General features: G+C 47.4%; 1 protein-coding gene across 1 annotated transcript in view; it reads right to left on the minus strand.

Moving 5' to 3' along the window:
- Positions 1–27,624, minus strand: part of LOC134019280 (E3 ubiquitin-protein ligase RNF123) — an 84,899-nt gene that overhangs the window by 50,891 nt on the left and 6,384 nt on the right. Inside the window, exons 4-34 of the mRNA XM_062460031.1 lie at positions 25,352–25,431; positions 24,558–24,655; positions 24,389–24,443; positions 24,085–24,170; positions 23,786–23,872; positions 23,377–23,444; positions 21,828–21,953; positions 21,478–21,592; positions 20,958–21,062; positions 20,627–20,752; positions 20,145–20,237; positions 19,501–19,574; positions 19,041–19,158; positions 18,692–18,791; positions 18,466–18,527; positions 18,012–18,083; positions 17,694–17,814; positions 15,566–15,667; positions 12,320–12,420; positions 11,885–12,077; positions 10,849–10,994; positions 7,800–7,883; positions 7,103–7,210; positions 6,253–6,430; positions 5,176–5,250; positions 3,490–3,577; positions 3,142–3,229; positions 2,972–3,056; positions 1,189–1,215; positions 961–979; positions 69–84 (exon numbers count right to left, since the gene is read on the minus strand). Of these exons, the coding sequence (XP_062316015.1) occupies positions 69–84; positions 961–979; positions 1,189–1,215; positions 2,972–3,056; positions 3,142–3,229; positions 3,490–3,577; positions 5,176–5,250; positions 6,253–6,430; positions 7,103–7,210; positions 7,800–7,883; positions 10,849–10,994; positions 11,885–12,077; positions 12,320–12,420; positions 15,566–15,667; positions 17,694–17,814; positions 18,012–18,083; positions 18,466–18,527; positions 18,692–18,791; positions 19,041–19,158; positions 19,501–19,574; positions 20,145–20,237; positions 20,627–20,752; positions 20,958–21,062; positions 21,478–21,592; positions 21,828–21,953; positions 23,377–23,444; positions 23,786–23,872; positions 24,085–24,170; positions 24,389–24,443; positions 24,558–24,655; positions 25,352–25,431 (2,896 nt within the window). The remainder of the gene's footprint in view (positions 1–68; positions 85–960; positions 980–1,188; positions 1,216–2,971; positions 3,057–3,141; positions 3,230–3,489; positions 3,578–5,175; positions 5,251–6,252; positions 6,431–7,102; positions 7,211–7,799; positions 7,884–10,848; positions 10,995–11,884; positions 12,078–12,319; positions 12,421–15,565; positions 15,668–17,693; positions 17,815–18,011; positions 18,084–18,465; positions 18,528–18,691; positions 18,792–19,040; positions 19,159–19,500; positions 19,575–20,144; positions 20,238–20,626; positions 20,753–20,957; positions 21,063–21,477; positions 21,593–21,827; positions 21,954–23,376; positions 23,445–23,785; positions 23,873–24,084; positions 24,171–24,388; positions 24,444–24,557; positions 24,656–25,351; positions 25,432–27,624) is intronic.

The raw sequence follows: 27,624 nt of genomic DNA on the forward strand, positions 1-27,624 counted from the left end.
AGGAGAGTGTTTTGTTAGGATGAGAGGATAACCTTTAAGTTTAATTAGGAGGAGGGAGGTTATTCTACACTGCCCAAAGGCCAACTGAGAAACAGAGGGGATTAGAGGCTGGGGAGTAGAGAATATATATATTAGAGACTGGGGAGTTGATATTACAGATATTAAAGGATTTGGAGTGGAGAACAAATATTGGAGGCTGGGGAGTAGAGGCTAGATATTGGAGGCTGGAGAGTAGAGGCTAGATATTGGAGGCTGGGGAGTAGAGGCTAGATATTGGAGGCTGGGGAGTAGAGGCAAGATATTGGAGGCTGGAGAGTAGAGGCTAGATATTGGAGGCTGGAGAGTAGAGGCTAGATATTGGAGGCTGGGGAGTAGAGGCTAGATATTGGAGGCTGAGAGTGGAGGCTAGACACCCTAACTACCCAGCCTCTTCCCTGCCCAGCCTCACTACCCAGCCTCACTACTCAGCCTCCTCCCTGCCCAGCCTCACTACCCAGCCTCATTACTCAGCTTCGTCCCTAACAAAGCCTCCTCCCTAACCCAGCCTCCCCCCTAAGCCAGCCTCCCCCCTAACCCAGCCTCCCCCCTAACCCAGCCTCCTCCCTAACCCAGCCTCCCCCCTAACCCAGCCTCCTCCCTAACCCAGCCTCCTCCCTAACCCAGCCTCCCCCCTAACCCAGCCTCCTCCCTAACCCAGCCTCCCCCGTAACCCAGCCTCCTCCCTAACCCAGCCTCCTCCCTAACCCAGCCTCCTCCCTAACCCAGCCTCCTCCCTAACCCAGCCTCCCCCCTAACCCAGCCCCCTCCCTAACCCAGCCTCCCCCCTAACCCAGCCTCCTCCCTAACCCAGCCTCCTCCCTAACCCAGCCTCCTCCCTAACCCAGCCTCCTCCCTAACCCAGCCTCCTTCCTAACCCAGCATCCTCCCTAACCCAGCCTCCTCCCTGCCCAGCCTCACTACCCAGCCTCATTACTCAGGGCTGCAGGAGGCAGGGAGAGCCTGAAATAAAGGAGCAATTTGTAGTTTTCAATTACAACCTATTAAAAAAAAGGTGAAGCTAAGGCCAGCAGTGCTGGCAGCTGCAGAGGAAGAGTCTCCAGTCTTACTGATACACAACATCACCCCACTGGACGAAAGCAGAAAGAAACTGAACTAAAAGACAGGATGGGACAAAAGAAAAGAACTTACTTTGGAAACTAGCAATGGACAGATCTCCTGTTAGCCATGCATGCAGAAGAGAGTTAGGACAGGTTGCATGAGGAATGGACAGAGCAGGCAGAGAGGAAGAGACAATGGGAAAGGAAGAAAGAGAGAGAGCGAGCGAGCGACAGAGAGATGATAAAGAAATAGATTCAATATGCATAATAAGGAAATAACTCTCCAGGGAGCGTCAATGATAGAACACTGAACAACAACTACTGTTCATTTTCTAGAACACAAACAATGTGAAAGAAACAATGAGAGAAAATTCGTTTTTTGTAGCTCACAAACACAATTACACACAAAACCATCACATTACACCTGATCTCAGTTTGACCAAAGCAAGCAGAGCCTTAACTGGGCTGAGCTCTCTGGCTGGTCAACTTGGACCAGGCTTCCTATGGCCTCATCAGCTCAGATACATATTGATTGTGCTGCTGCATTTAAAGCTTTTCCCAGAAAACCAAGAGTAGGAAGACCACCCCCTACTCCCCCTCCCCCCTACTCCCCCTCCCCCCTACTCCCCCCTACTCCCCCCTCCCTTCCCCCCTACTCCCCCTCCCTTCCCCCCTACTCCCCCTCCCTTCCCCCCTACTCCCCCTCCCTTCCCCCATACTCCCCCTCCCCCCTTCCTACTCCCCCCTACTCCCCTCCCTTCCCCCCTACTCCCCCTCCCCCCTACTCCCCCCTCCCCCCTACTCCCCCTCCCTTCCCCCCTACTCCCCTTCCCCCCTACTCCCCCTCCCTCCTACTCCCCCCTCCCCCCTACTCCCCCCTCCCTTCCCCCCTACTCCCCCTCCCCCCTACTCCCCCTCCCCCCTACTCCCCCTCCCCCCTCCCTACTCCCCCTCCCTTCCCCCCTACTCCCCCCTCCCTTCTACCCTACTCCCCCTCCCCCCTACCCCCTACTCCCCCTCCCCCCTACCCCCTACTCCCCCTCCCTTCCCCCTACTCCCCCTCCCTTCCCCCCTACTCCCCCCTCTCTTCCCCCCTCCCCCTCCCCCCTCAGACTTCCCTCCCTCTCTCCGTCTGTCTCCATGGGGTCAGAGAGAGAGAGAGAGGCCGTTCCCCATCTTTGTCCCCAACACTGACACACCCCAGGCCAAGACAGCGACGCCGGAAGCACAAGCTTCATCACGCACCAGAAGTAGCAGACTTCATCATCCACTACTCTGACTCTGTGATCCATCTTCCTGTAAAGCATCTGTAAACCTTGTACAGTAGGCGTTATGTGTAACTATGATATTAATATGAATACTCCTTCTGGTGAATCAGGGATCAGTCCTGGCTTGCTTTAGCTTAGACAGTAGGCGTCATGTGTAACTGATGAGCCAGTGGAACTTCCACTCATAAAGATGTGTGGCTGCGTTCTATTTCCAGAGTTCCACTCACTTTACATCTCTCTCATGTCTGAGATATAAATACACTGAGATCTGAACACGTCCTCACGGCTGGAAACAATAAGGGTTATTTTACTCCTGTCTCTGGACTCTGGTCTAAAGCACTCTTACAATCTCTCTCCCCCCCACACACACACAAACACGCACACACATCAAAGATGAGCAGTTCCAGAACCAGGATGGTGTGATATAAACAGCAGGCAGCAGGCTGGGGCCTGGAACTATACAGGGACAACAAAGTTACCATACAGAGAAATAGTTCACAGCTAATAACTACATCTAAGACTGACTGGAGAAGAAGACACTGATGGAGAAGAGAAAGAGAGTGTACAATCGAGAAAAGTGTGACAATGTGTGTGGTGGGTACTTACTCTGCAGACTGGGCAGGTTGGCATCTTCAGGTTTGGTTTTTAGCAGATGAGGCAACCTGGTGTACCGGTATCCAAACCCACAGCCCTGCAAAAACAACCTGGTTAAACTGGAGTGTGTGTGTGTGTGCACATGTGTGTGTGTGTGTGTGTGTCAGCACCAGAACGCCTACCCTCCACAGTCGTACAAGGATCCAGTTGGTCTGAGCCCAGGGTCTCTGCTCATAAGGAGCCAGCAGGTTCCTCATCATGGCCACTCGCCTGAGACAGACACAGACAGACAGGCAGAGATTCAGACAGACAGAAAAGACAGAGAGACACAAGAGACAGACAGAGAGACAAGCATGCAGACAGGCAGAGATTCAGACAGACAGGTGAGAAGAAGTACTGGGTGAACAATTCTGCAAATGCTTGAGGATTTAAACACACAACATCACCATGGTTCCCTACGTAAATTTAATATGGCTGTACACTAGTCAGGCTGACAGAGGAGCCAATCAGAGAAGACCTTGCCCACTCACTGTTCCTCCGGGATCCTCTCCACCGCCCTGAGGGATTGTGGGTAGCAGACGTAGCTGGCCAGGGCTTGCATCAGGGAGTCTTTGATGTCTGAGGGGGAACGAGGAGGAAGGAACCACATGTCATTCACCACACCAGAGAAGAAGACCACCAGAGGCCTTGCTCTTCAGCTGCAGGAGACATGTTGTTGTATAAACATCATACATCATGTATGATGGTTTGTTATTATATTGCATATGTATTATCATCAACCAAGAAGTGGAATAAACCCATGTCATACAAAACAGACCCAAGCCCTGGACCCTGGGTCTTCTAACAGAGGGTTTGTCACACAGGTCCTATCCCAGGCCGGGTGAAGATCAATTCCATAGGAACAAGTTGTTTACGCCGATATAAAACTGAGAAATTAGAATGTCTGAAAATGTAGAAATAAGAATGTATTTTTCTGACATTCCCCCCAAATGATAATCCCCAAACGCAGCCTGGATATTAGATACAACCACATATCATTTACAGCCATCTTAAAAGCGTCTCCTAAAATAGGTCCTGGATGCTAGTAATTCGGGAAATGTGTAGACAGTGCGAACAGATTTACTTTTAGCTCCCCCAAGCTATTTTAAACATTTTTAATGATGTCTTCAGATGTGAAATTAATCCACGTGAAATATAGTCAGGCCCCTGGCTGTGTTCAGCCTGAATGTCCATTAAAGGAGCCTGGTTACTGATTACAGTCCAGGCAGCTGCAGTCTACTTCATTACTCCTCCAGGTAACAGGAGGAGGAAAATAGTGGGCCAGTAGAGCTGGCTGGTCAAGAGGCCATTTCACAGATCTACAGTCATGGGTGCTGCCAGGGATTTTTGGGCCCCATGATAAAAAAATCCAATCCAGAGGGCCCCCTCTCTCTGCCAAGCTGTTGTCACCACATCTCTAGGACCTAACTGTCACATCAAAAGCTTTACATAACTCTGATTAAAGGCTTGCGACTGTCTTGCTTCTTGTAGGTCAATACTAGTACTAGCACAATATTTACTGCTGGTGATTTGTACATACAAGTCTGCATACAGTATGCAGTTAACTATTTGATGCAAGATTAAAAGCCACCACACAAAATGTCCTTAAGGCAATCTTTTACAGTCTCAATGTATTTTTATCGTAAAATTAAGAGATTAAATTCACTTAACATTAATGAAAGATTTAAAAAATACATTGTGATCACTGTATTTCTGGCACCTCTACTGACTTCAACTAAATACGTCACTGATAAGTGCGCTAAGGCATGACCAAACCATTTCATGCAGATAGAGGGGGGTGGTCGGTCAATATGGATGTTTTCTTTTTGATTGATGGAGATATTTAACTTTTATTGCCAAAAACAAGTAAAAAATAAGAGATCATTAATGTTATCATTATATTTGAAATATATATATACTCAATGATGATAGTTTATATAATATCATTATATATTAGTTTTTACCAATTTTTTTGGGCCCCTGTCAGTCAGGGGCCCTTGGAATTGTCCTAACATTTCCCCCCTATACGGCGCCCCTGTCTACAGCACTCATGGTTAGTGTATAGTGGTTAGTAAATTTCCTGCCTGTACACAACTGAGAGTAACTGGAAGTGTGTGTGTGCGTGTGTGTGTGCGTGTGTGTGTGCCTACACCTTTCTTAACAATGAACCATCATACCTGTCCCGACGATGCGAGGGTCTGCAAAGTGCTTGGCGAGGATAGCAGCGAGCTGAGTCAAGGTTTCCTCGTAACCTGGGGAGACAGAGAAGCTTCCAGTACACGGTACACACCCGGTCGTCAAGGGGACGAGGTGACAGTACACAGCTAAGTCACAGCATTACACAGCTACTCTATCACAGAAGAAGAAGCACAAGAAGCATTACACAGCTACTCTACCACAGAAGAAGAAGCACCATAACTATTAATTAATTACAACAGTTAATGTTCCTGGGATGTATTTGGTAAATTCTCACGCCAGGCTGATGGGAACTGTTACAGATTTAAAACTGTTGCAGATTGGAAATGTATGCATATGTATTTATCCTGACAAAGTGGAATGGCTGGTACTAAATGTACCAATAAAGGCCCATAATAGCTGCAGTTAAATACCCAGATGTAGCACTGGCCCTGTTTCAGTCAGCTTGGCTGTTCCTCAGAGTACCCTCTACCTCCCTGATGCTCGCTGTTCCTCAGAGTACCCTCTACCTCCCTGATGCTGGCTGTTCCTCAGAGTACCCTCTACCTCCCTGATGCTGGCTGTTCCTCAGAGTACCCTCTACCTCCCTGATGCTGGCTGTTCCTCCATCTAACCTCCACCCCCCCTGATGCTGGCTGTTCCTCAGAGTACCCTCTACCTCCCTAATGCTGGCTGTTCCTCCATCTAACCTCCACCCCCCCTGATGCTGGCTGTTCCTCAGAGTACCCTCTACCTCCCTGATGCTGGCTGTTCCTCAGAGTACCCTCTACCTCCCTGATACTGGCTGTTCCTCCGTCTAACCTCCACCCCCCCTGATGCTGGCTGTTCCTCCGTCTAACCTCCACCCCGCCCCGTGCTGTGGGGGCCTGTGTTGCTGGCTGTTCCTCCATGCTGTGGGGGCCTGTGTTGCTGGCTGTTCCCACATTCTGTGGGGGCCTGTGTTGCTGGCTGTTCCCACATTCTGTGGGGGCCTGTGTTGCTGGCTGTTCCTCCATGCTGTGGGGGCCTGTGTCGTTGGCTGTTCCCACATTCTGTGGGGGCCTGTGTTGCTGGCTCACCTGGCAGCTGGTCCATGCAGTTGGAGGGGCTGAAGTAGTTCTTGAGGGCGCTGTAGCTGTTCATGGCCACGTTGAGGTAGAACTCGGGAGCGAAGGCAAACAGCGAGCCCGTGTTGTCTGCATGCTCCACGGTGCGAATACACCCCCTCAGCAGCCAGTACACATCCAGCATCTTCTCCTGGGGAGGTTAGGGGGTGATTTTGTACAATATAATAGATTGTGTTCAGACTCGTCCTATTACTACATAATAGTACAATACCTTGGAGTAGATGGACTACATCAGTAGTATTAATACTCCATAGTAGAATACCTTGGAGTAGATGAGTCAGTAGTATTACATCAGTGGTATTAATACTCCAGAGTAGAGTACCTTGGAGTAGATGAGTCAGTAGTATTACATCAGTGGTATTAATACTCCAGAGTAGAGTACCTTGGAGTAGATGAGTCAGTAGTATTACATCAGTGGTATTAATACTCCAGAGTAGAGTACCTTGGAGTAGATGAGTCAGTAGTATTACATCAGTGGTATTAATACTCCAGAGTAGAGTACCTTGGAGTAGATGAGTCAGTAGTATTACATCAGTGGTATTAATACTCCAGAGTAGAGTACCTTGGAGTAGATGAGTCAGTAGTATTACATCAGTGGTATTAATACTCCAGAGTAGAGTACCTTGGAGTAGATGAGTCAGTAGTATTACATCAGTGGTATTAATACTCCAGAGTAGAGTACCTTGGAGTAGATGAGTCAGTAGTATTACATCAGTGGTATTAATACTCCAGAGTAGAGTACCTTGGAGTAGATGAGTCAGTAGTATTACATCAGTGGTATTAATACTCCAGAGTAGAGTACCTTGGAGTAGATGGTGGCGTTGATCCAGGCCAGCCTTCGGCTCAGGTGGTTCAGCTTCTCAGCGAACACCTTCTGGCTCTTCTGCAGCTCCTCCATGATGTCAGCTCTCTGAGGGGTCAGAGGTCACCCAGCCATCAACACCCTGGCAGCACCTGCACTCGTGTTTGTGTCTTTATATTTGTCCTGTGATACAAAACTGTGAAGCGAAAATAATGGAACCTCTGTGTTGCTAAACCTTATGCTACCTAGAGCACTTTGGTGATATGTTGTGTGTAGGTGTGTGATTGTGTGTGTAGGTCTAGGTATAAGAGTATGTGTGTGATTGTGATCAATCGATCAATCAATCCATCTATATATCTTGATGTATTCTGTTGTCAGTGTGTCTACACAACACCATTTCCCATATGATACCATCCAGACAACCTTGATCTATGCATTAACACCAGCTGGTATGAGCGCGTTGCCGTGGTTACCGCACAATACAGCACCACCTTCGTTTTCACAGGAGGAAAAACCTAAAGTGAGTGAAATACAGCTAAACTGCGTGACCTGGTTTACAAAGGGCACATGAACCAGGGGTGACTTGAGGAGGGCCGTCGCCGGCGCGTGTCCCTGTGCAACAAACGCTACGTCGTTTAGGCAGCACAACTGAATAACCGGTGTTCACATCAGCAGAGGAATACAGTCATGTGTTTACCCTGCTGGGACAGCGAGCAATCTTCTCCTCCGTGTCCTTCAGTGCTATGGCGTACTCATGGACATCATCTGCCACCACCACCATCTGGAGACACACACACACACTTACTCAATGACCCGCTGACTGTAATTTGAAATCTTACACTGAGGGAACAATATACTGTAAGTACAAGCCGCTCTCCTGCCAGCCCACTTCCCTCTCGCCTTAACCTCACAGGATCAACATCCAGCTCTCTCCAACCTCTCCATCTCCAGCCTGCCTCTCCGGAGTCTCGATCAGGACGGAGACACACAGACACACACCAGCCTGCCTCTCTGGGGTCTCCATCAGGACGGAGACACACAGACACACACCAGCCTGCCTCTCCGGGGTCTCCATCAGGACGGAGACACACAGACACACACCAGCCTGCCTCTCTGGGGTCTCCATCAGGACGGAGACACACAGACACACACCAGCCTGCCTCTCTGGGGTCTCCATCAGGACGGAAACACACCAGACGGATGAGAGAAAGGAAAGTAACTCTGCGAGCGTCAAAGTGAACTTGATTGTCATTCAGACCATGCAGTAATTACACAGACGATCCAAATAGCGTTTCCCCATACTCCAAATGTGCAGTAAAACAACATTTTAACATTCAACATACTCGTGCAAACAGACATCAACAGGTTAAAAAGTACGTCGCAGTACAGTCGTAATAACCACCCTGAAGGCCTGGGTGCTCTCAAGCGCTAGCAGAGATGTTTATCAGGACCGTAGCCTCTCAGCTCGGGAGTCCGACCCCACAGGACACTGTAATAACTGTCTCGTGACAACAGCACTCTGAAAGCACTCAGGGGTCGTAGAACCCTGGGGGGTTCCGGAGGGCTGAGAGAGAGTATCAGTGTTCTGCAGCAGAGGAGAACCAGAGAGGCCAGAGATGAAACACTGTTACCATATGTGCCCAGCCTGGGTCAATGGCTTTCTGGAAATACCATTGTATATGAGTGGCCTTAATGAAACTCGGCCAGTGAAATGAAACCAATGGACCAGTGTCAGATGAGATATCTGTGAGTCTATATCAAGCGCACATCAATTACTTTCAACATGCTGGTAGGCAGTCGACCTATGTAATTGACTGGGATACAGTGTTGAGGTAGTAATGTGTTATATACAGCAGTGTAAATGACTTGTCAGCAGGCGAATCTAAATGCCAGCAATAACTAGCCTTTAGCTCACCAGGTTTATAGGGCCTATCTATTGCATGGAGAAGACGGGTGTGATTCCCACTAAGGTCGTATCAGGTAGAGTGATCTTACAGCGAGGGTTGTAGGGTGTGGTAGTGGAGCACACACACACAGATCACATGATTCATGAGATCCTCTCTTCAGTTCTCCCGTCGTGGTTCCCTGTCACCACAGTCAGCTCTTATCCAGGTCGTCCCAGCAACAGCCTACGTCTTTGCACGGCGACCTTCGTTTGACGACATTTCACCAGTTAAGACTGCATGTTGTAAAAAGACTGATGTATGGTAGCGGCCGTAACTTTCAGCTATCCTGCCAGCCTCGCTCTGTCCAAACTTCCTGTTTCCATAATGCACACCACGGACCTCTGCTCTGAGAGAGGGACGGAGAGAGAGAGAGAGAGAGAGAGAGAGAGAGAGAGAGAGAGAGAGAGAGAGAGAGAGAGAGAGAGAGAGAGAGACGGAGAGAGAGAGGGACGGAGAGAGAGAGAGAGAGAGAGAGAGAGAGAGAGAGAGAGAGAGAGAGAGAGAGAGAGAGAGAGAGAGAGAGAGAGAGAGAGAGAGAAAGAGAGAGAGGGACGGAGAGAGAGAGGGACGGAGAGAGAGAGAGAGAGAGAGAGAGAGAGAGAGAGAGAGAGAGAGAGAGAGAGAGAGAGAGAGAGAGAGAGAGAGAGAGAAATTGTGGGGAAAAATAGATTGAGAGAGGGAAAGTCAGAGAAAGAGAGTGGGAGATATAGTGGGGAGAGAGTGAGAGGAAGAGAGAGAAGGACAGAGATAGAGAGATAGAGAGAGAGAGAGAGAGAGAGAGAGAGAGAGAGAGAGAGAGAGAGAGAGAGAGAGAGAGAGAGAGAGAGAGAGAGAGAGAGAGAGAGAGAGGAAGAGATGGATAGATTGAGAGAGGGAAAGTGAGAGAAATAGTGAGAGAGAGTGAGAGAGAGTGAGAGGAAGAGAGAGAAGGACATAGAGAGAAAGAGAGAGAGAGAGACAGAAAGAGAGAGAGAGAGAGAGAGAGAGAGAGGGCTGGGATAATGCAGGGGTAAAAGGTTTGCCAACTCAAGCACTTTCTACAGTGAGATATGAGCCAAATCAGAGCTTTTCAGCATCACCCCGCTCTCAGACAACAGTCCTTTACAGAGAGCACATAAAAGTGATAGAATGACTTGTCTGCGTGGTGTGGAGCCTCGTTCCTGAGGAGGTAATGGAGCCTGGAGAGGAGCTTAGGTGATGGAAGGCAGATATGAAGCGAGGTGAGGTTAATGCGCTTGTCTGCTGATGCATTGGCTTCCAAAGGACTTTTGGGTTTCAGAGTGGTCATACTTGTAACAGACTGTTTGCAATAACGTAGTTAGACCTCCTACAGCTGAACTGGATTCTAAGGAAACAGCAGCCTGTCAGCGAGTCCCAGCCACTATAACCACATCAAACAAGCACTTTCAGGGCTCCCTGGTAGCTCACTGGATAAGTGTGCATACCACGTAGGCTGAGGTCTTACCGCAGCGGTCTGGGTTTGAATCCGGCCTTGGCTCTTTGCTGCATGTCTCTCTCCCTCCATTTCCTGTCACACTTCACTTACAAACTGTCCAATAAAGCATGAAAAAGCCCCAAAAATATATCTTTCAAAAACAAAAAAACAAGGACAGTCTTTATCAACCGTCCAAAAGTCGAAAGGTACGGCATCAAGTCTTTTCCGACAGAAATAAAACCCATAAATGATCTGGATGGAATCGCCATATAGAGACCATATATTATTTGGATGAAATCCCCACAGAACTATAAAGCGTAGATTCTGCGTGTGCACACTCTCCATCCAGCCTTAGAGGGACATACCTTGCCTAGCTGCTGATGGACACTCAGGTTGTACATCATCACAATACCATCCAGAATCTCCAGCAGCGACTTCTCTGTGATTGGCTGGTCAGGCTCTTCTAGCGGTCGCCCCAGCAACAGGCCATCGTTTCCATGGCTTCCCTCAACTTGAGTAAGCAGAGGAGAGGAGAGGAGGGGAGGAGAGTAGAGGAGAGGAGGAGAGAGGAGGAGAGAAGAAGGAGAGGAGAGAGGAGCAGAGGAGAGAGGAGAGGAGGGAGGAGAGGAGGAGAGGGGCGAGGAGGATAGAGGAGAGGAGAAAGGAGAAGAGGAGGAGAGAGGAGGAGAGGAGAAAGGAGATGGGGAGAGGAGGATAGAGGAGAGGAGAAAGGAGAAGAGGAGAGAGGAGGAGAGGAGATAGGAGAGAGGAGAGGAGAGGAGAGAGGAGAGATGAGGAGGACAGGAGAGAGGAGGAGAGAGGAGAGGAGGAAAGAGAGGAGCAACTGTTATCCCAGGTGTCATCACCACATCCACTTGAAGACCAGGAGGTGAGAACACTGACACCTATAAAGCAACAGATGGACCTTAACCCTCCAGACCCGTAAATTGTTGTCCAGCTGACCAGTACTGACCCCCCCCCCCCCCCCACCCTGTGAGTCACAGTGCTGGACAAGACCAGACAGCCCTCTATTAGATTAGCCTCCTACAGAAACCAATCACAAACCTAACTCAGAGCCTTCAACTCTATAAACCCACCCCCAAAATGCTGTCTTACTCTATCTGTCCCTCTCCCCCTTTCCTACAAACTCTACTAGATTACATTACTGAAAAGAGGCGCAGAGCTGTAGTTCTGGTATAGTTCTGGTGACGCTAGCGTTACATTTCAGGAGTGTGAACCTAGACTTAAGTCTGAATCTCTGAATCCGAATCTAGACTGACATTTCAAACTGTATTTGATCAGAATCTAGATGTGAATTTGAATCCATGAATCCAAATCTAGACGTGAATCTGAAACTGTACATCATTTCGTTCTAGATGTGAATCTGACTCCATGACTCACTGTCTTCCTCCGTGCGCTGTTCCACGGCCAGGGTGCGGATCTTGACCTTTTCGGGGGGCGCCAGGGGTCTCCGGGGGGTCATGATGCTGACGGCGGCCGTGCTGAGGAAGCGGTTGGCGCGGCCCAGCGTGGGAGAGCTTAGCCAGCTGGGACGAGCCAGAGCCCCGCCCATGGCCGCCGCGCCGAACGGCCTCTGTCCACACAAACAAACACACGTTTATATAATTGAAACCCTCGGAACATTGTATGTCATGGATTTGCACCATAAGGCCTTTGTCTGCACAAAACACAGAAGCTTATCTATATTATTTAACACACTCAAAGCAAAAAAAACATACATAGACTCTCCCTCCGAATAGACAGACACCACAACATAATTATTAATAAACACACTTGGAACACAGTACACGACCAACTACACACACACACACACACCTGAGCTGCTCCGCTTTCCTCGTCCTCGTCCAGATCGTCCATGGAGGACGCCTGGATCTCGGCAGGGTCGATGACGATGTTGGCTTTAGACGCCAGGTCATCTAGGAGGAACAGACAGCCGTCAGTCCTTCACGCCACACACAGGCGGTGTCCCCCACACGAGCAGGGAGCCTTGGCAGCTCACCGTGTCGGCTGAGGCCAGACCACTGAGACCCTTTGCTGCATGTCTCTGTCTCTCTCTCTGTCCCTCTGGGAGTCAGGTGGCTGAGCGGTTAGGGAATCGGGCTAGTAATCAGAAGGTTGCCGGTTCGATTCCGGCCGTGAAAAATGACGTTGTGTCCTTGGGCAAGGAACTTAACCCTACTTGCCTCGGGGGAATGTCCCCCACCCAGACATCATATAGACAGGATTGCGCTCCAACCCCAGCAGAGAACATGGTTTCAGTTTGTAAACCAGCTCGTTATTAGACGTTCATGTGCTGGATTAGGGTAAGAAGGAACAGCAGGAGGGTAGCTCAGGGAAGGGCAGGCAGCGCTGTGCTGCAGCGGGAGGTCGTAAGACGGTTCCCTGATGGAAACACATCAACCCCAGCCGCAGGAACAGACGGCTGATTGTCTGGGTTTTAATGAATGTGGATTTTAATCATAGCTTGATTACATTTGCAGGTAAGGTGGTCGAACGGGAGTGTGACTGGCTGATGAGAGAGAGAGAGAGAGAGAGAGAGAGAGAGAGAGAGAGGAGGGAAGGAGAGAGAGATAAAAGTGAGAATAAAGAATAAAGAGTGATCAAATGAGAGGTGGAGAGAAAGAAAGAGAGAGAAAAACTAGAAAGAGAGAGAAAATGAAGCAGGTTGGCAGATATTTACAACATGGCTCTTTACAGCACAGTAAATATCAGCCTCAATAAAATAACAAGCCACAGTTAGACCCTCGCCCAACACACACGCACGCACGCACACACACACACACAAATCTTCTTCAATTGCATTACACAGATTAAACCTCAGAAACCCAGACAGCCCTTTGGCCTGATCCTTATGAACAAAGTCATATTTTCCAATAAAAACGATGATGAAGAAGAAATACAAATAACAACAAATCACATCTCTGATCCATGATCTGATTGGTCAGCTCTTCTGGCCAACCAGGACACAACCCTTGTCCTCTTGGCACAAAATGAAAAAGCTGATTTTTTTACTGACACACAAACCAGCCAGCTGTCGGTTCCAGCATGCACCTATGTGTGTGTGTGTGTGTCCTGTCTCCAGGGGCGTAGCCACGTGGTGGCCAGGGGGGGCCACGGCCACCATTGGTCAGAGAATGGCCACCCTGCCGGCCCCCCCAACCTCACAAAAACACGTTTTTTTTTTGTTTTTTTAAACCCTCCTGAACAGAAACGGTATAAAGCTGAAAAAATGCATAAATATTTTTTTGATAAAGTCGTCTTATATTGTCATTTGTCACTTACGCTACAAGCCCCATATTCGCAACATGTTGGGCCACGCCCCCATCAACAGCCCAAGACGCAAACCAACGTACCTGCATTCTGACAGCGCTTCAATGGAGACAAGCAGCTAACCACTGGATACCGTTAGAAAACTGCTGCTCTGAGTGATGCAGTGTGTGAGTTTTAAAATAGTAGTTTTTGACAATCAAGTGCCACCCCAAATAAAAGCCAGGGCCAGAGCTGGCCCCCCCCCATAAATAATGTCCTGGCTACGCCCCTGCCCGTCTCGACAGTGTGTGTGTGAACAAACTCACACATCCCTCAGCCTCAGCGCCTGCACAGTGAAGCCCTCGCCACGACAACAGTGAATCCTCTACAACCAACATCAAATGACTATTACCTCAAAGTCTCATCTATTTAACACCCGCGTAAAAAATATACGAAATCGAAAAAAAAAAAAATCGGGTCAACAAAATCGTGTCAAAATATGAAGAGTTTGGAACTTCCGACTTTTTTAACACGTTTGTGTTAAATAAGTGTTCCAAGAAGAGAGCAGCATTAAACAGTAGGGTCGGGAATCTTTTGGTACCTCACAATTCGATGTTTGGGGTAATTTGCGCAAATTTTTTATAATTTTTTTACTCTTTATTAATTTTACAAACGATATTACACTAAACAAACTCCATGGCAGAGTGGAAGAAAACTTTTAAAGGAAAGAAAGGAAAAGAGGAGGGGGCACTACTCGCTCTTTACAATCTTTGATCCATTCTTATCTGACCAGCTTCCATCTTATCTCTTGTATACAGTCCATTTTCTCCAGCGTTGGTCTTGGGCCCTGCTTTAGTCCTTAGATAATGAGTCAGTTTCTCCATGGAATACATTTCCTCAACAATGTCCACCAGCTCCTTGTGATGGCCTTTTTACATGCAAGTATCAGGATTTTGAATAGATAGATGTCCTTCTTTTCAATCCAAGGTATACAATCAGTGGGTCCCTGGGATTCTTATAGCATAAAATCTCCTCAAGAATCTGTCCCAGAATGTTTGTATTTTAATACATGACCAGAAAATATGTGAGCGATTGGCATTCATCTGCCCCCACTGTCTCCAGTATGGCTGCTGCTTACCCAATTGTTTATTTTTAATGCGGGGTGTAAGAGCGATTTTTTTCGTTTTTTATTCAAAAGAAAATATTTTTATAAAAAATGTATATATAACATTACCAACAACAAAAAAAGATTTTTTACATTTGTGAATCAATGTGAATTGCTAGAAGACTGAATCGCTTGTGAATCGTATTTTTATATATATTTTATTTTATATTTAAATTGTTGTATTCTTAGATTGTTTAGTTCTTAGAAATAGTTAAACTTTTGTACTCTTACTTAATTTAAGATCTGTATATGTTTAGTGTTTTGCACCTCCCTGCCACAGTAAATTCCGTGTTTGTATAACATACATGGCGAATAAACCGAATTCTGATTCTGATTCTGAATGTGAATCGATTTTTTCCCCCCACCCCTACTAAACAGTAGCCAACACAGGATACCCCTGCAGAAACCATACTGTTCATATTCCCACATCTCCCCAGCTGTAAAAGGCTGTTCTCTCATTGACAATATTTTCATGCAAATTTCAAAAGAGATCCGATGTGCACGAGGCAATCCTGCTGGGGAAAAGCAGAAAGCGGACACAGCCACAGCACCCTCTAGTGGCTGGTCTGTGACAGGCAGCCTGCGGCCCGGGAAAACACCACCTCAGAGGGGACCAGAGAGAGGGACGACGGGCGGGTAAGTCTCACCTTTCAGGGTTTTCTTCAGGTGGGAGAGCAGGCCACCTAGTCTCTGCAGGTCGAAGTAGTCCACCTTCCCATTGTAGAACAACTGGGGAGGAACATAGGCTTCTGGTGGTGGTGGGGGGAGGGGTGAAAAGGGAGAGGGAGAGAGAGAGAGAGAGAGAGAGAGAGAGAGAGAGAGAGAGAGAGAGAGAGAGAGAGAGAGAGAGAGAGAGAGAGAGAGAGAGAGAGAGAGAGAGAGAGAGAGAGAGAGAGAGAGAGAGAGAGAGAGAGAGAGAGAGAGAGAGAGAGAGGAGAGAGACAGAGTGTGAAATAGAGAACAACTGGCAGTTGTTTCATTGATAAGATCTTGATAAGATTGGTCGATGTACAGGGGACTGTTGAAAGACTGTTTACAGACAGCTTACAGGCTGCTACTCTTGTCTTATCGACCCTGAGGGGCGTTCTAACGTAGGTTGGTAAAAGCTTCCTGATCTCTAGCCAGATTGAGGTCTGCTTCCTGATCTCTAGCCAGGTGGAGGTCTGCTTCCTGATCTCTAGCCAGGTGGAGGTCTGCTTCCTGATCTCTAGCCAGATTGAGGTCTGCTTCCTGATCTCTAGCCAGGTGGAGGTCTGCTTCCTGATCTCTAGCCAGGTGGAGGTCTGCTTCCTGATCTCTAGCCAGATGGAGGTCTGCTTCCTGATCGCTAGCCAGATTGAGGTCTGCTTCCTGATCTCTAGCCAGGTGGAGGTCTGCTTCCTGATCTCTAGCCAGGTGGAGGTCGGCTTCCTGATCTCTAGCCAGGTGGAGGTCTGCTTCCTGATCTCTAGCCAGATTGAGGTCTGCTTCCTGATCTCTAGCCAGGTGGAGGTCTGCTTCCTGATCTCTAGCCAGGTGGAGGTCTGCTTCCTGATCTCTAGCCAGATGGAGGTCTGCTTCCTGATCTCTAGCCAGGTGGAGGTCTGCTTCCTGATCTCTAGCCAGGTGGAGGTCGGCTTCCTGATCTCTAGCCAGGTGGAGGTCTGCTTCTTGATCTCTAGCCAGATGGAGGTCTGCTTCCTGATCTCTAGCCAGGTGGAGGTCTGCTTCCTGATCTCTAGCCAGGTGGAGGTCGGCTTCCTGATCTCTAGCCAGGTGGAGGTCTGCTTCCTGATCTCTAGCCAGATTGAGGTCTGCTTCCTGATCTCTAGCCAGATGGAGGTCTGCTTCCTGATCTCTAGCCAGGTGGAGGTCTGCTTCCTGATCTCTAGCCAGGTGGAGGTCTGCTTCCTGATCTCTAGCCAGGTGGAGGTCTGCTTCCTGATCTCTAGCCAGATTGAGGTCTGCTTCCTGATCTCTAGCCAGGTGGAGGTCTGCTTCCTGATCTCTAGCCAGGTGGAGGTCTGCTTCCTGATCTCTAGCCAGATGGAGGTCTGCTTCCTGATCGCTAGCCAGATTGAGGTCTGCTTCCTGATCTCTAGCCAGGTGGAGGTCTGCTTCCTGATCTCTAGCCAGGTGGAGGTCGGCTTCCTGATCTCTAGCCAGGTGGAGGTCTGCTTCCTGATCTCTAGCCAGATTGAGGTCTGCTTCCTGATCTCTAGGCAGATGGAGGTCTGCTTCCTGATCTCTAGCCAGATGGAGGTCTGCTTCCTGATCTCTAGCCAGGTGGAGGTCTGCTTCCTGATCTCCAGCCAGGTGGAGGTCTGCTTCCTGATCTCTAGCCAGGTGGAGGTCTGCTTCCTGATCTCTAGCCAGGTGAAGGTCTGCTTGGCACCAGTACTTCTCAGACTGGCCGCACTCTCTCTCACTCCTCTCTCTCCCTCTCTTCTACTTACTCCCACTCTCTCTCTCCCACTCTCTCTCTCTCTCTCCCCCCATGTGACCTACTATCTCCCACGCTCTCTTTCCCACTCCCCCACTCTCTCCCCATCTCTCTGGAGAGGTGAAGAAGTTTCGGAGGTAATAAGTGATGCTGAGTGTTTATGAGGAGCACAGCGCTGCATACTGCACATCCTGAAGACCGCTCTAATCACCACGTCTTTCTGAACGCCACAGGCCTCCTGCTTTAATGAAACACTGAAACGGTGTAATAGTTTGCTGATGTGCGCAGAGTGCTTTGGGCTTTGTGTGCGTGTGTGTGTGTGTGTGTGTGTGTGTGTGTGTGTGAGGTCTCACCCTCACTGCTCACACAGCCAGGACTCATCCTCTTGCCTTCGTCCCAGTAGCTCCTCACCGCCGTCACCAGGCGATGCAGGAAACACACCATGTACTCTGGAGGACACAGCGCTGTGGGGTGCTGCACGGACACACACACACGCACGCAGGCAGGCACACACACACACAGAGACAGACAAACACACACACATACACACAGGCAGGCAGACACACACACACAAACACACCCAAAGACTGTTAAGGAAAATGGACTGAGGTTCAAGGACCGTTAACTGTAATTGAAGGGAAAAAAAACTTGTGTTTGAGTTCATGTCTCACCCCTCTGTTGCTGGCGTTCTCCTGCAGGAACTTACGGAACTTATTAAGGAAGATGTATCTAGAAGCTTCCCCCTGAGAGACAGAGAGTGAGAGGCAGGGAGAGAGACAGAGAGAGAGAGAGAGAGACAGACAGAGAGAGAGGGAGAGAGAGAAAGAGAAAGAGAGAAGCAGCAAAGAAAGAGGGAGGGAGGATGGAAGAGGGTTGGAAAGCAACATTTTTAGGTGGGATGTTCAGAGAACGACAGAACAAGTATGGTCGAGGGAACCAGGAAGGACGCATTTCTGAGTGTATCAGTGGCCAAAACAGGCATACTGTAGGACTACGGACTGGCATAAGGGAACCAGGAAGGAGGCGTCATTGAGTGGAGCAGTAACCAGGGAACAGTAACCAGGTAACAGACGTGAGTCCAGAGGGAGCAGTGAGACAGACTGCGCCCAGGACAGCACAACCTACCGTGCCTTTGTCCTTGTTGTTGAGCATCAGTCTGAGGATCTGAACCTGGAGCTCCTCCACCACTACAGGGCAGGAGGGTGCACACACACACACACACACCAATTCAGTTTTTTCATCACATCCATTTTCAAGGTAAACAAAACAGACAAGCTGATTTATGTCCCAATGAATGTACTGTGACTGAAAGGTGCATGTGGGTGCGTGCGTGCGTGTGCATGTGGACTACCTTCGATCCTCTTCTTGAGTCTCTGGCAGCCTCTCTCGTAGGCCCGCCTCCTCAGTCTCTCGTCGGCGCTCTCGTCTTTCGGCTCCCTCTCATCCTTCCCCTGCTCACGGTTACACAACATGAGCACAGCAGGCTGGCACAGCTTCCCTCACTCTGACAAACAGCGCTAATCACTCACTAACAAACACGCTAAAATTGCTAATAATCACTCACTAACAAACACGCTAAAATTGCTAATAATCATTCACTGAAAAACGCTAAAGCAGAGGGCCGTGGCGTGTGAAAGGAAGCCTGTAATAGGCTGGCTCGGAAGCATCTGTTTAAATGGAGGTCTGTGATTGGCTGTCACCTCTTTGTCGAAGCGAGTGGGCCACCAGGTGGTGGGGATGAGCTCTTCAAGCCCCGCCTCCTTCACCCTCAGAGGCGTCTTGATGTAGAAGAACACTACGGAGCGAAGCACGTCGAACGTGACTCTGTTAAGGAGCCTCACGCACAGGAACACGGACACATTCCTGATTCTTTAACACGCAGTTCAGTCGTTAATGTGTGGCAATTCACTCACGTGGTGCTGTTCATCATTTCCTTCACTCATTCATTCAATGATTGATTCGCTACTTTTTTTCGTTCCATTAATTTGTTCATCCGTTCATCAGTTGATCCATTCATGAGTTCATTCATGAGTTCATTCATGAGTTCATTTATGAGTTCATTCATGAGTTCATTTATGAGTTAATTCATTCATTAGTTTATTCATTCATGAGTTCATCCATTCATCAGCCAGGGTGAGCGCTGGCGCTTGGGAAGGATATAATACATTGCTGAGAAGATACTTCCTGGACTTCTCGTGGTGAAGGACGGCCGTGGTCAGACGCAGGTAATGGATCTGCAGAGCACAGGATCAGGGGCTCGTTAAAAGGCCCGTTAGCAAGTCGGATGCATTCATGTTGCTGCACTCTACAAGTTCCACCCACACACTGAGGAGGGCCGTGAGTGCTGAGTTAGTGTTCTCCTGCTGCCGGCCGACTGGGACTGAGGCCAACGCTGCTCCAAGCATCTCATCTCCACAGGGAAGGACACAGACCAAGAGCGGAGAGGAAGGGCGCGGTGTTTTGGAATGGGACACAGCCCTGCTAATGTCTTGTGATGTGATGCCTGTGTTGGTTAATATAGCCTTCTAATATCTGGCCTCGTCCAGAAAACAACCCTGGATACAACAGGCTTTTATAAGATGACAAGTCTATTTTCCATGAAGGCCACCTATCGAGCACAGACAGTGAATAGCTGAGATGCTGAACATTCCTCAACTCCGAAAGGCTAACCTTGGCCGCTTCATGAATGAACACTTAACCCTGACTCCATAAGCACCAAGTCTATTGGCCCAGGGCCCTATTAATATAATCCAGTGTGTGTGTGTGTGTGTGTGTGTGTGTGTGTGTGTGTGTGTGTGTCTTACCTGGAAGCCCAGGTCTGGGATGATGGGGGAGAAGCGATAGGCCCTCAGCAGAGACATCATCAGCTGCTTTAGACACTCGTTCACTTCATAGTCCTGAGACAGAGACAGGCAGGCAGGCAGACAGCCAGAACAGAGAAACAAACAAACAGGCAGGCAGATAGAAACAGGCAGACAGACAGGCAGACAGACAGGCAGACAGACAGGAAGAGAGACATGATTTTAACACAAACCACTGCACAAACTCTCGGCACAATCATGCATTAGCAACTTCGAAAGAATGCAGTAATAAACTCTACAATGACGGGGGCATTAAAATCAGATCATAGAAGACTCAGGTCATATCTTTACCGGTTCTCCCTGACCAATCCAAACCTTAAACATTGAATACAATAGAACAATATAATGTGGAATAAAACTGCTGACAGTTGACTTCACATTTCTAGGTGGCCTCACTATCACATGAGAGAAGCACTTGATTTTACCTCCATGAGCAGCCAGAAGAGGTCCAGCAGCTGCTGGATCAGGGGGTGCTCATCGACTGACCCCCCTCCCTCCAGGATCCCCAGAAGGAAGTTCATGAGAACATCCTCCACCAGGTACACTTTACACTGGGGACGCAATATCACACGACACCTCAGAATAGGGATTCATTATCACCTAACCCTTTACACTTGGGACACAATATCACACAACATCTTAGACTGGGGACGTATTGTCGCACAACACTTTCCACTGGGGGACGCAATATCACACAACATCATTCATGCTTAGCTCCACCAGAATGCCTGCGGCCTTGACTGACATGCCACTCACCATGAGCGGGGCAAAGTGGTTGAATATGTGTGCCAGGGTCACCAGGATGGTGGGCTCTCCGTGGAGCTTCCAGGACGAGCATTCTGTCTCCACCAGCCTCTCCTCCTGCAGAGGAACACAAGACGGCCTTCAACTCAGCACCTTCACTAGGCTGTTCAGGGTTTCCCGCAGCACTTTTCAGTTAAGGCGGCCGCCTGAGCAACACACGCCTGCCGCCTTAACAACGTTGTCCGTTTTTTTGTTTATAGCGATATCCGCTGTGTTACTCTGTCCTGTTTTCTCCCTTCCAATCCAAAACGCCAGTCTCCCTTCTCTCAGGAACACATTAGTCTATCGCACAAACTAGCCCCCCCCCCACCCCCGATCTTCCTCGTCACAACAAACCTTCCTGATCTCACGATCTGTTGAGCCGCACGGATCAGAGATCAGAATGGTTTTACAATGCAGAGGAAACCAGGTTTAGGACTGATCGATACAGGATGTGAAGTGATATGAGAGGCCTGTAATGGGGTTACGGTACCTGTGTGTCTATGGTGGTGGACAGGATGGTCTTGATGTAACCCAGGAGCTTGTGGGCCTTGAGCAGGTCGGCGGTGGGGGGGTTCTGCAGGGGCAGGTAGCCCTCCACAGGGTACGTAGCTCACACACATGTTAAGGAGAAACACAGTTTGTGTACCTCAGGGATAATAAAGACAATTAATCTAAATAAAATTTATATGAATCTCAATAGAAATTAGTAAAATTCCAATACTAATGTATTTTAATTTTTAATTTAAAACGGCGTGTTTCACAGGAAATAAAGCAGAGCTGATGGTAGCAGAGGGCAGCAGGTCATAAAGTGGTGTGACCGGCATCGTCAAGAAAGGATATCGGAGAGGGCGGCTGCCAAAGTTGAACGCCACCGACTCTTTGAAGGACAGACTGATTGCAGGGAAGTAGGCGACACCAGGGCCCATCTTGATATCGCTGAAGGCTGTGCCCAGAGATTGGCCATTTCTAACACAACACACACGTCACAAGAGCATAATCACTTTTCCTTTGGCTGTGTGCGTGAAAGCGTTTATAATGCTAGCTGAACACAACTTGAATAGGTGGGCAGAACAAAATTGGACGGAAAAGCTAAAGCCACGATCACACCAGGCACAGCATAAATGGCCGTGCGGTACGTCGACGCAAACATCGCTATCAATCTACGCAAAAATCACAATCAATCTTGAGCAGCTTCACAAACAGTATCGCATAGATGGTGGAGGAGAGCCTTGTTTTGTTAAAGGTATATCCACACTTTATATGATCCAACAAAACGCGAAATTACATTTATTTTAGGCTAGCTAACTCACGAACTATGCTGGCAAGCTCGTTTGCCTAGTCTTGCTAGCCACGTGCATAGCAAAGGTGATTAACCTGCTAGGTGAGTGAGAGATGGAGAAAGTATGACTAAAAACATGAAGTGTTAAAGATCATGGTTTTTCCCCCCACTATGACTAGCTAGACTTGGACTAGAATTGAGCTTTCAACTGAGGCTCTAAGAGCCGGCTCTTTTAGGTGAACGTCGGGAGCTGGCTCGCATATCTGAAGAGCCTCTATTTTTAATAGATTAATATAGCCTATAGAAATTAAATGATTATGTAATAATGAAATGATGAATGATTTTAATTTTAAAATAATTGACTAATTGAAAGAACAAAAAAAATATTATATAGACCTAAAGGCACACACATTCGTTTCGACTAGCCTATCTGATCAGCATCACATTCTGTTCCTGTCATACACGCGGTGTCAACCAATTATACTGCATGAGGGAGGGCCGAGCCAACTCACACAAACACACAGTCAGACGAGTAGTCGAAACTCAGAGGAGAGCCATAACAAATCAATTTATTTTTAAATACATTGTGGTTCAGGTAGAGTATGATTTCATTTAATAATTTAATTAGAATGGTTTTCACACCTATCATAGTCAAAGTCATAGTTAAAACCTGTATTTTTTAAAGAGCCGTTTGGGAGCCAAAAGAGACGGCTCTTTTCAGTGAGCTGAGTAAAACGAGCCGGCTCACAAAAAAGAGCCGGAATGCCGATACAAATCTATATTCGGCGTTCATATTCATTTTTACACTTGCAAATCTTTTTTACCCTAATCATCAATCAATCCGAGTGCGGTAGATTAGCCGCAGCGGTGCAGATTGCTTTCTATTGAAATAGACATCCGGAAAGCTTAAAATTAGCCATTCTTGGTATGAACGAGGATTAAGTTTTGATCAATTATAATTTTCGATTTTGCTGGAATATTAAAATGTTTTTAGAATTAAACTCATTTGAATTTAATTGAATTAAACTGAATTCAAACTTGACTGGAGTCACAGGAAGGCAGAGGTTGCCAAGACAACTGGTGAGATGTCAACAACATGGACATACTTACAAACAGAATGTAATGGTGCCCTCATCCAGGTCTATGAGACAGCTGACAATATCACCTGCCGCCCACGACTAGAGAGAAGCACAAGAGGGACACGTCCTAACACAAACACTTCATCTACACGGCTATCAGAGACCACATTCTGTAAAGCACAAACAGGACATGTGCGTAAGAACGTTGTACAGTAGAAGTTCGGTGCTGAAAATGCATGAAAATCATTGTGTTTGTTAATTAATTGAACTTAATTTGAAATATGTGCTGAAGTGTTTCATATTCGTAATAACTTATTATCTTTGTATGTCATATCTTTCTTTTGTTTTGGTCTTGTTCAACAGTTTGCTGTCGCTGGGGTAACCTCCGGTTCAGCGAACAGCATGGTGGTCTGGACTGATCTTCAGAGTTCTCCCCTCACCTTGCCGTAGTTGGTGGTCGTCACGTTCCACTTGCGTACCCGGTTCCCGTCGTAGGCGTAGGAATCCGGGGTGTCGCCCACGCCCTCCTGTAAACAGGAACATGCTCAAGTACAAACAGGTCTGCTGGACGCTGTGCTGCCTGAGTAAGGCTAGGCCAGGTGATGGCGGCTGTGCTATGCTCTCTGAGGAGAATCACACTTTGTTCACATCGCTCATCTTATACACACATGAATTAACATTCATTCGCAACTGTTCCACACAGACACAAGCACCCACACAGGTAAACACACACAGATACCTCCTGGTTGAATCTGCAGTTCAGAGTGCACCATCCGATCTGCATCAGGCCCTGAGAAGATATGAGGACCTCGTACGCCCACTTCCCTGAGGAGAGGGGTCGAAGAGAGGAGGAGATGAGGAGACGAGGAGAAGAGACAAGATGACGAGGAGAGAACACATCACATAAAAAATATATGATGTACTCTACAATGTATTCTATTGATATATTTCTGAAACTGCAGGTGTTGTGGAAGTGGAGGTTGTAGCTGTAGAGGGGCTTACATATGTAAACAGGTTGTAGCTGTAGAGGGGGAGGGGCTTACCTTTGTAAACACAGGTGGTGGCTCTGATTGAGCTGAAGTTGCTATGTCCGATCACCTGTAGTTGAGAGGAGACAACGGGATCAGACACCCTCACTAATCCGGCTCGCCCTTGATTTGATTAGGTTTGATACGGCTTGATTTGTTGTGACATGATCCAGTAGCCGCTCACCCCCAGTAGATCATCGTCTACGAAGAGCAGGCCCTCAAAGCCGCTGGTGTGATCCAGCACCACGGTGAGGGGCCCCAGACGGCCCTCCAGGGTCTGGTCTGATCACACACACACACACACAGGAGAACACAGTCAGGATCACATCTAAGATCTAGTCTGGACACACACAGGAGAACACAGGAGAACACAGGACTACATCTAAGATCTACATGCAACCAGACTGAACCTATTCATGAAGAACGCTAACTGATTAAATCATTAATGTTTTTAAATAGGGAGTCAGGTGGCTGAGCGGTTAGGGAATCGGGCTAGTAATCTGAAGGTTGCCAGTTCGATTCCCGGCTGTGTCAAATGACGTTGTGTCCTTGGGCAAGGCACTTCACCCTACTTGCCTCGGGGGAATGTCCCTGTACTTACTGTAAGTCGCTCTGGATAAGAGCGTCTGCTAAATGACTAAATGTAATGTAATGTAAATGTAAAATAGATTGCTCAGTTAAAGTGTATACCGTAGTAATGGAAGTGTTATAAATTGCCTAATTGGTGTGTGTGTTTGTGTGCGTCATTCCTTGAGGCTGTAGCATCAGTGTGGCTGGCTGGCTGCCATAGCCTACCTCTACGGGTGGCTAATAGCTGCCAGATATCCAATTACTGTCTACACAGGCTGCAGGGTAGAATGATGACACAAATTATTGTGTGTGGTACTACAGTTAGTGTAAATATTATATGTATGTGTGTGTGTGCATACGTGTATAAGTGTGCTTATGCACATGCGTGTGTGTGAGTGTGTGACGGACCTTTGCTCTCCTCTGTGGGCTCTCCCTCCAGCAGCAGTCTGTCCAGGTGGGCTTCCAGATCTTGAAAGCCCAGCGGCTTCCTGAGGAGCAAAACAACACAGATGTTATCAGACCACCTGACACCCCTCTCGCTCAACACAGCTGAGCTAACATCGCTCTCCCTCAACACAGCTGAGCTAACATGCTGGGAGTCAGATGGCTGAGTGGTTAGGGAATCGGGCTATTACTCAAAAGGTTGCCGGTTCGATTACCAGCCGTGCAAAATGACGTTGTGTCCTTGGGCAAGGCACTTCACCCTACTTGCTTCGGGGGAATGTCCCTGTACTTACTGTTAGTCGCTCTGGATAAGAGCGTCTGCTAAAATGACTAAATGTAAATGTAAACATCACACTCCCTCAACACAGCTGAGCTAACATCGCTTTCCCTCAACACAGCTGAGCTTATCCATCTACACAGCTCAGGTAACACAGAGCTGTACACCAACACCTGGGGGTCTCCCTGAACACTAACACCCGTAGGTCTCTCTCTGCCTGAACACAGGTTGTAGAGAGAACTACTGCTGAACACAGAGATAACAGTGATCGATATGTCTTGTCCGATTGTCCGGGACAAGTAAAACAAAAATGTGGACCATTTTAACGAAGACTGAACTTGCCCGAACGTACAAGTAAAAAAATAAAAAAGGTTTATTGGTATCAGTGCAAGCAAAAACAACATTGTTGTCTTTCTATAATGCAGCTACAGTCTGACATCTAATGGATCCGCGTGTTCTACTGCTCGTGCCGTGAAGCCCGCCGGCGCCAATCTTGTCCTCGCTATTATGTCAATTTACTCTCTTTACTTTTGGGATTTAAATCAGTTAGCCGATATTGGCGTTTGAAGTGGAGTTCAGAGTGAAAATGTTTCTCAATACACCGAAACCTGGGCAAACACCTGGTAAGCGCCCCATCCCTACACCACGATTAAACACCAATCAACCTAATGCTAAAAATGCCTAGTAGCCTACGAGGCGAAAAGAGTGAGGACCTGGCCCGAAGTTTCCCTGGCTTCGACATGATACTGATGGAGAGAGATGATGTACTGCTCAACTTGTAAGGATTTCTCTGGTATTGCAGACATGTAGACAGGTAGCTAAGTCAACTGTCATAATTTAGCTTAAACAAATGTAGCTCTAGTTAGCCTAGACACTGACAGTTCGTTAGCTACAGCTAACGAAACCATCTCTCGCTCTCAATATTCTGTGAGAACGTCACATGTAGTAAATATTTACCCACTAATAGGTTAAATTGCAGTGGTTTGTAATATGTAACCAGTAGGCTATTCAACATGTTGAATGAAACATTTTATGTAGCTACAGCATCAATAGACGGCTACGTGGAAATATACGGCAACACTTTGTTGCAGAAGCATGATGGTACACGTTACATTTCTCAACAATTTGGTTGTCTTTCCAAAAGCTTCCTCCACCATCTTTTTCTTCACTTTTGTGGAGTAGAGCAGAGCATAGCCGAGCCTATTACTATAGGTAATTGCGCTAGTTAGCTACCGTTCTTTTGCCTAAATTATGCCTAAGCCGTGCAATGGAACCAAAGGCAATCAGAATGAGAAATTGTTTTTACAAACAAGGAATTTACTGTGGCAGAAAGGTGCATACAATAAACATATACGGGTCTTAATTTAAAAAGTACAATGTATAAATAAAATAAAAAGCCTAATACTAAAGAGCTAAACAATAACTACCGGAGAAACCCTAATAACAATAGGTTCCCTCCTATAGGAGGAACCCTAATTAAGCACACCCAATTAAAGTAGAGCATAGCCGAGCAAACTGTAGTGCCGTTTGTGACTGTGGCTTGCTAGTGAGATACAGTTATCTTCACTTTTAATGAACATATAAGGATCTTAATTTAAAAAGTAGAATGTATAAATAAAATAAGTCTAATGAATCATGGCATATTTTATAATTAAGTATTTACATCTATTTGATTTTATTTAAATAGTCATTGTCTCAAAATGTATTCATTAAAATTCCTTAGAATTAGCATAAGTCTATTAATTCTTAAATATATTAAACATAATCAATTAAAACATACTAAAATGTTTTAAATATGGTTAACTGTGAAACAAGCAAGATTCAAGTGGTTAAAACGTATGAGATTGGTTTACATGCAATTTTCGGGAAGTGAAATCGTTTTGAGGTGGAAATGACGTCAGATTTCGCGCTTTCCCAACCGTTTTTCTTTTCCACCATTTCAACTCAGCTCTGCCTGCCG

Source organism: Osmerus eperlanus, chromosome 1 (assembly GCF_963692335.1).
Source record: "Osmerus eperlanus chromosome 1, fOsmEpe2.1, whole genome shotgun sequence".
Classification (NCBI taxonomy): Eukaryota; Metazoa; Chordata; class Actinopteri; order Osmeriformes; family Osmeridae; genus Osmerus; species Osmerus eperlanus.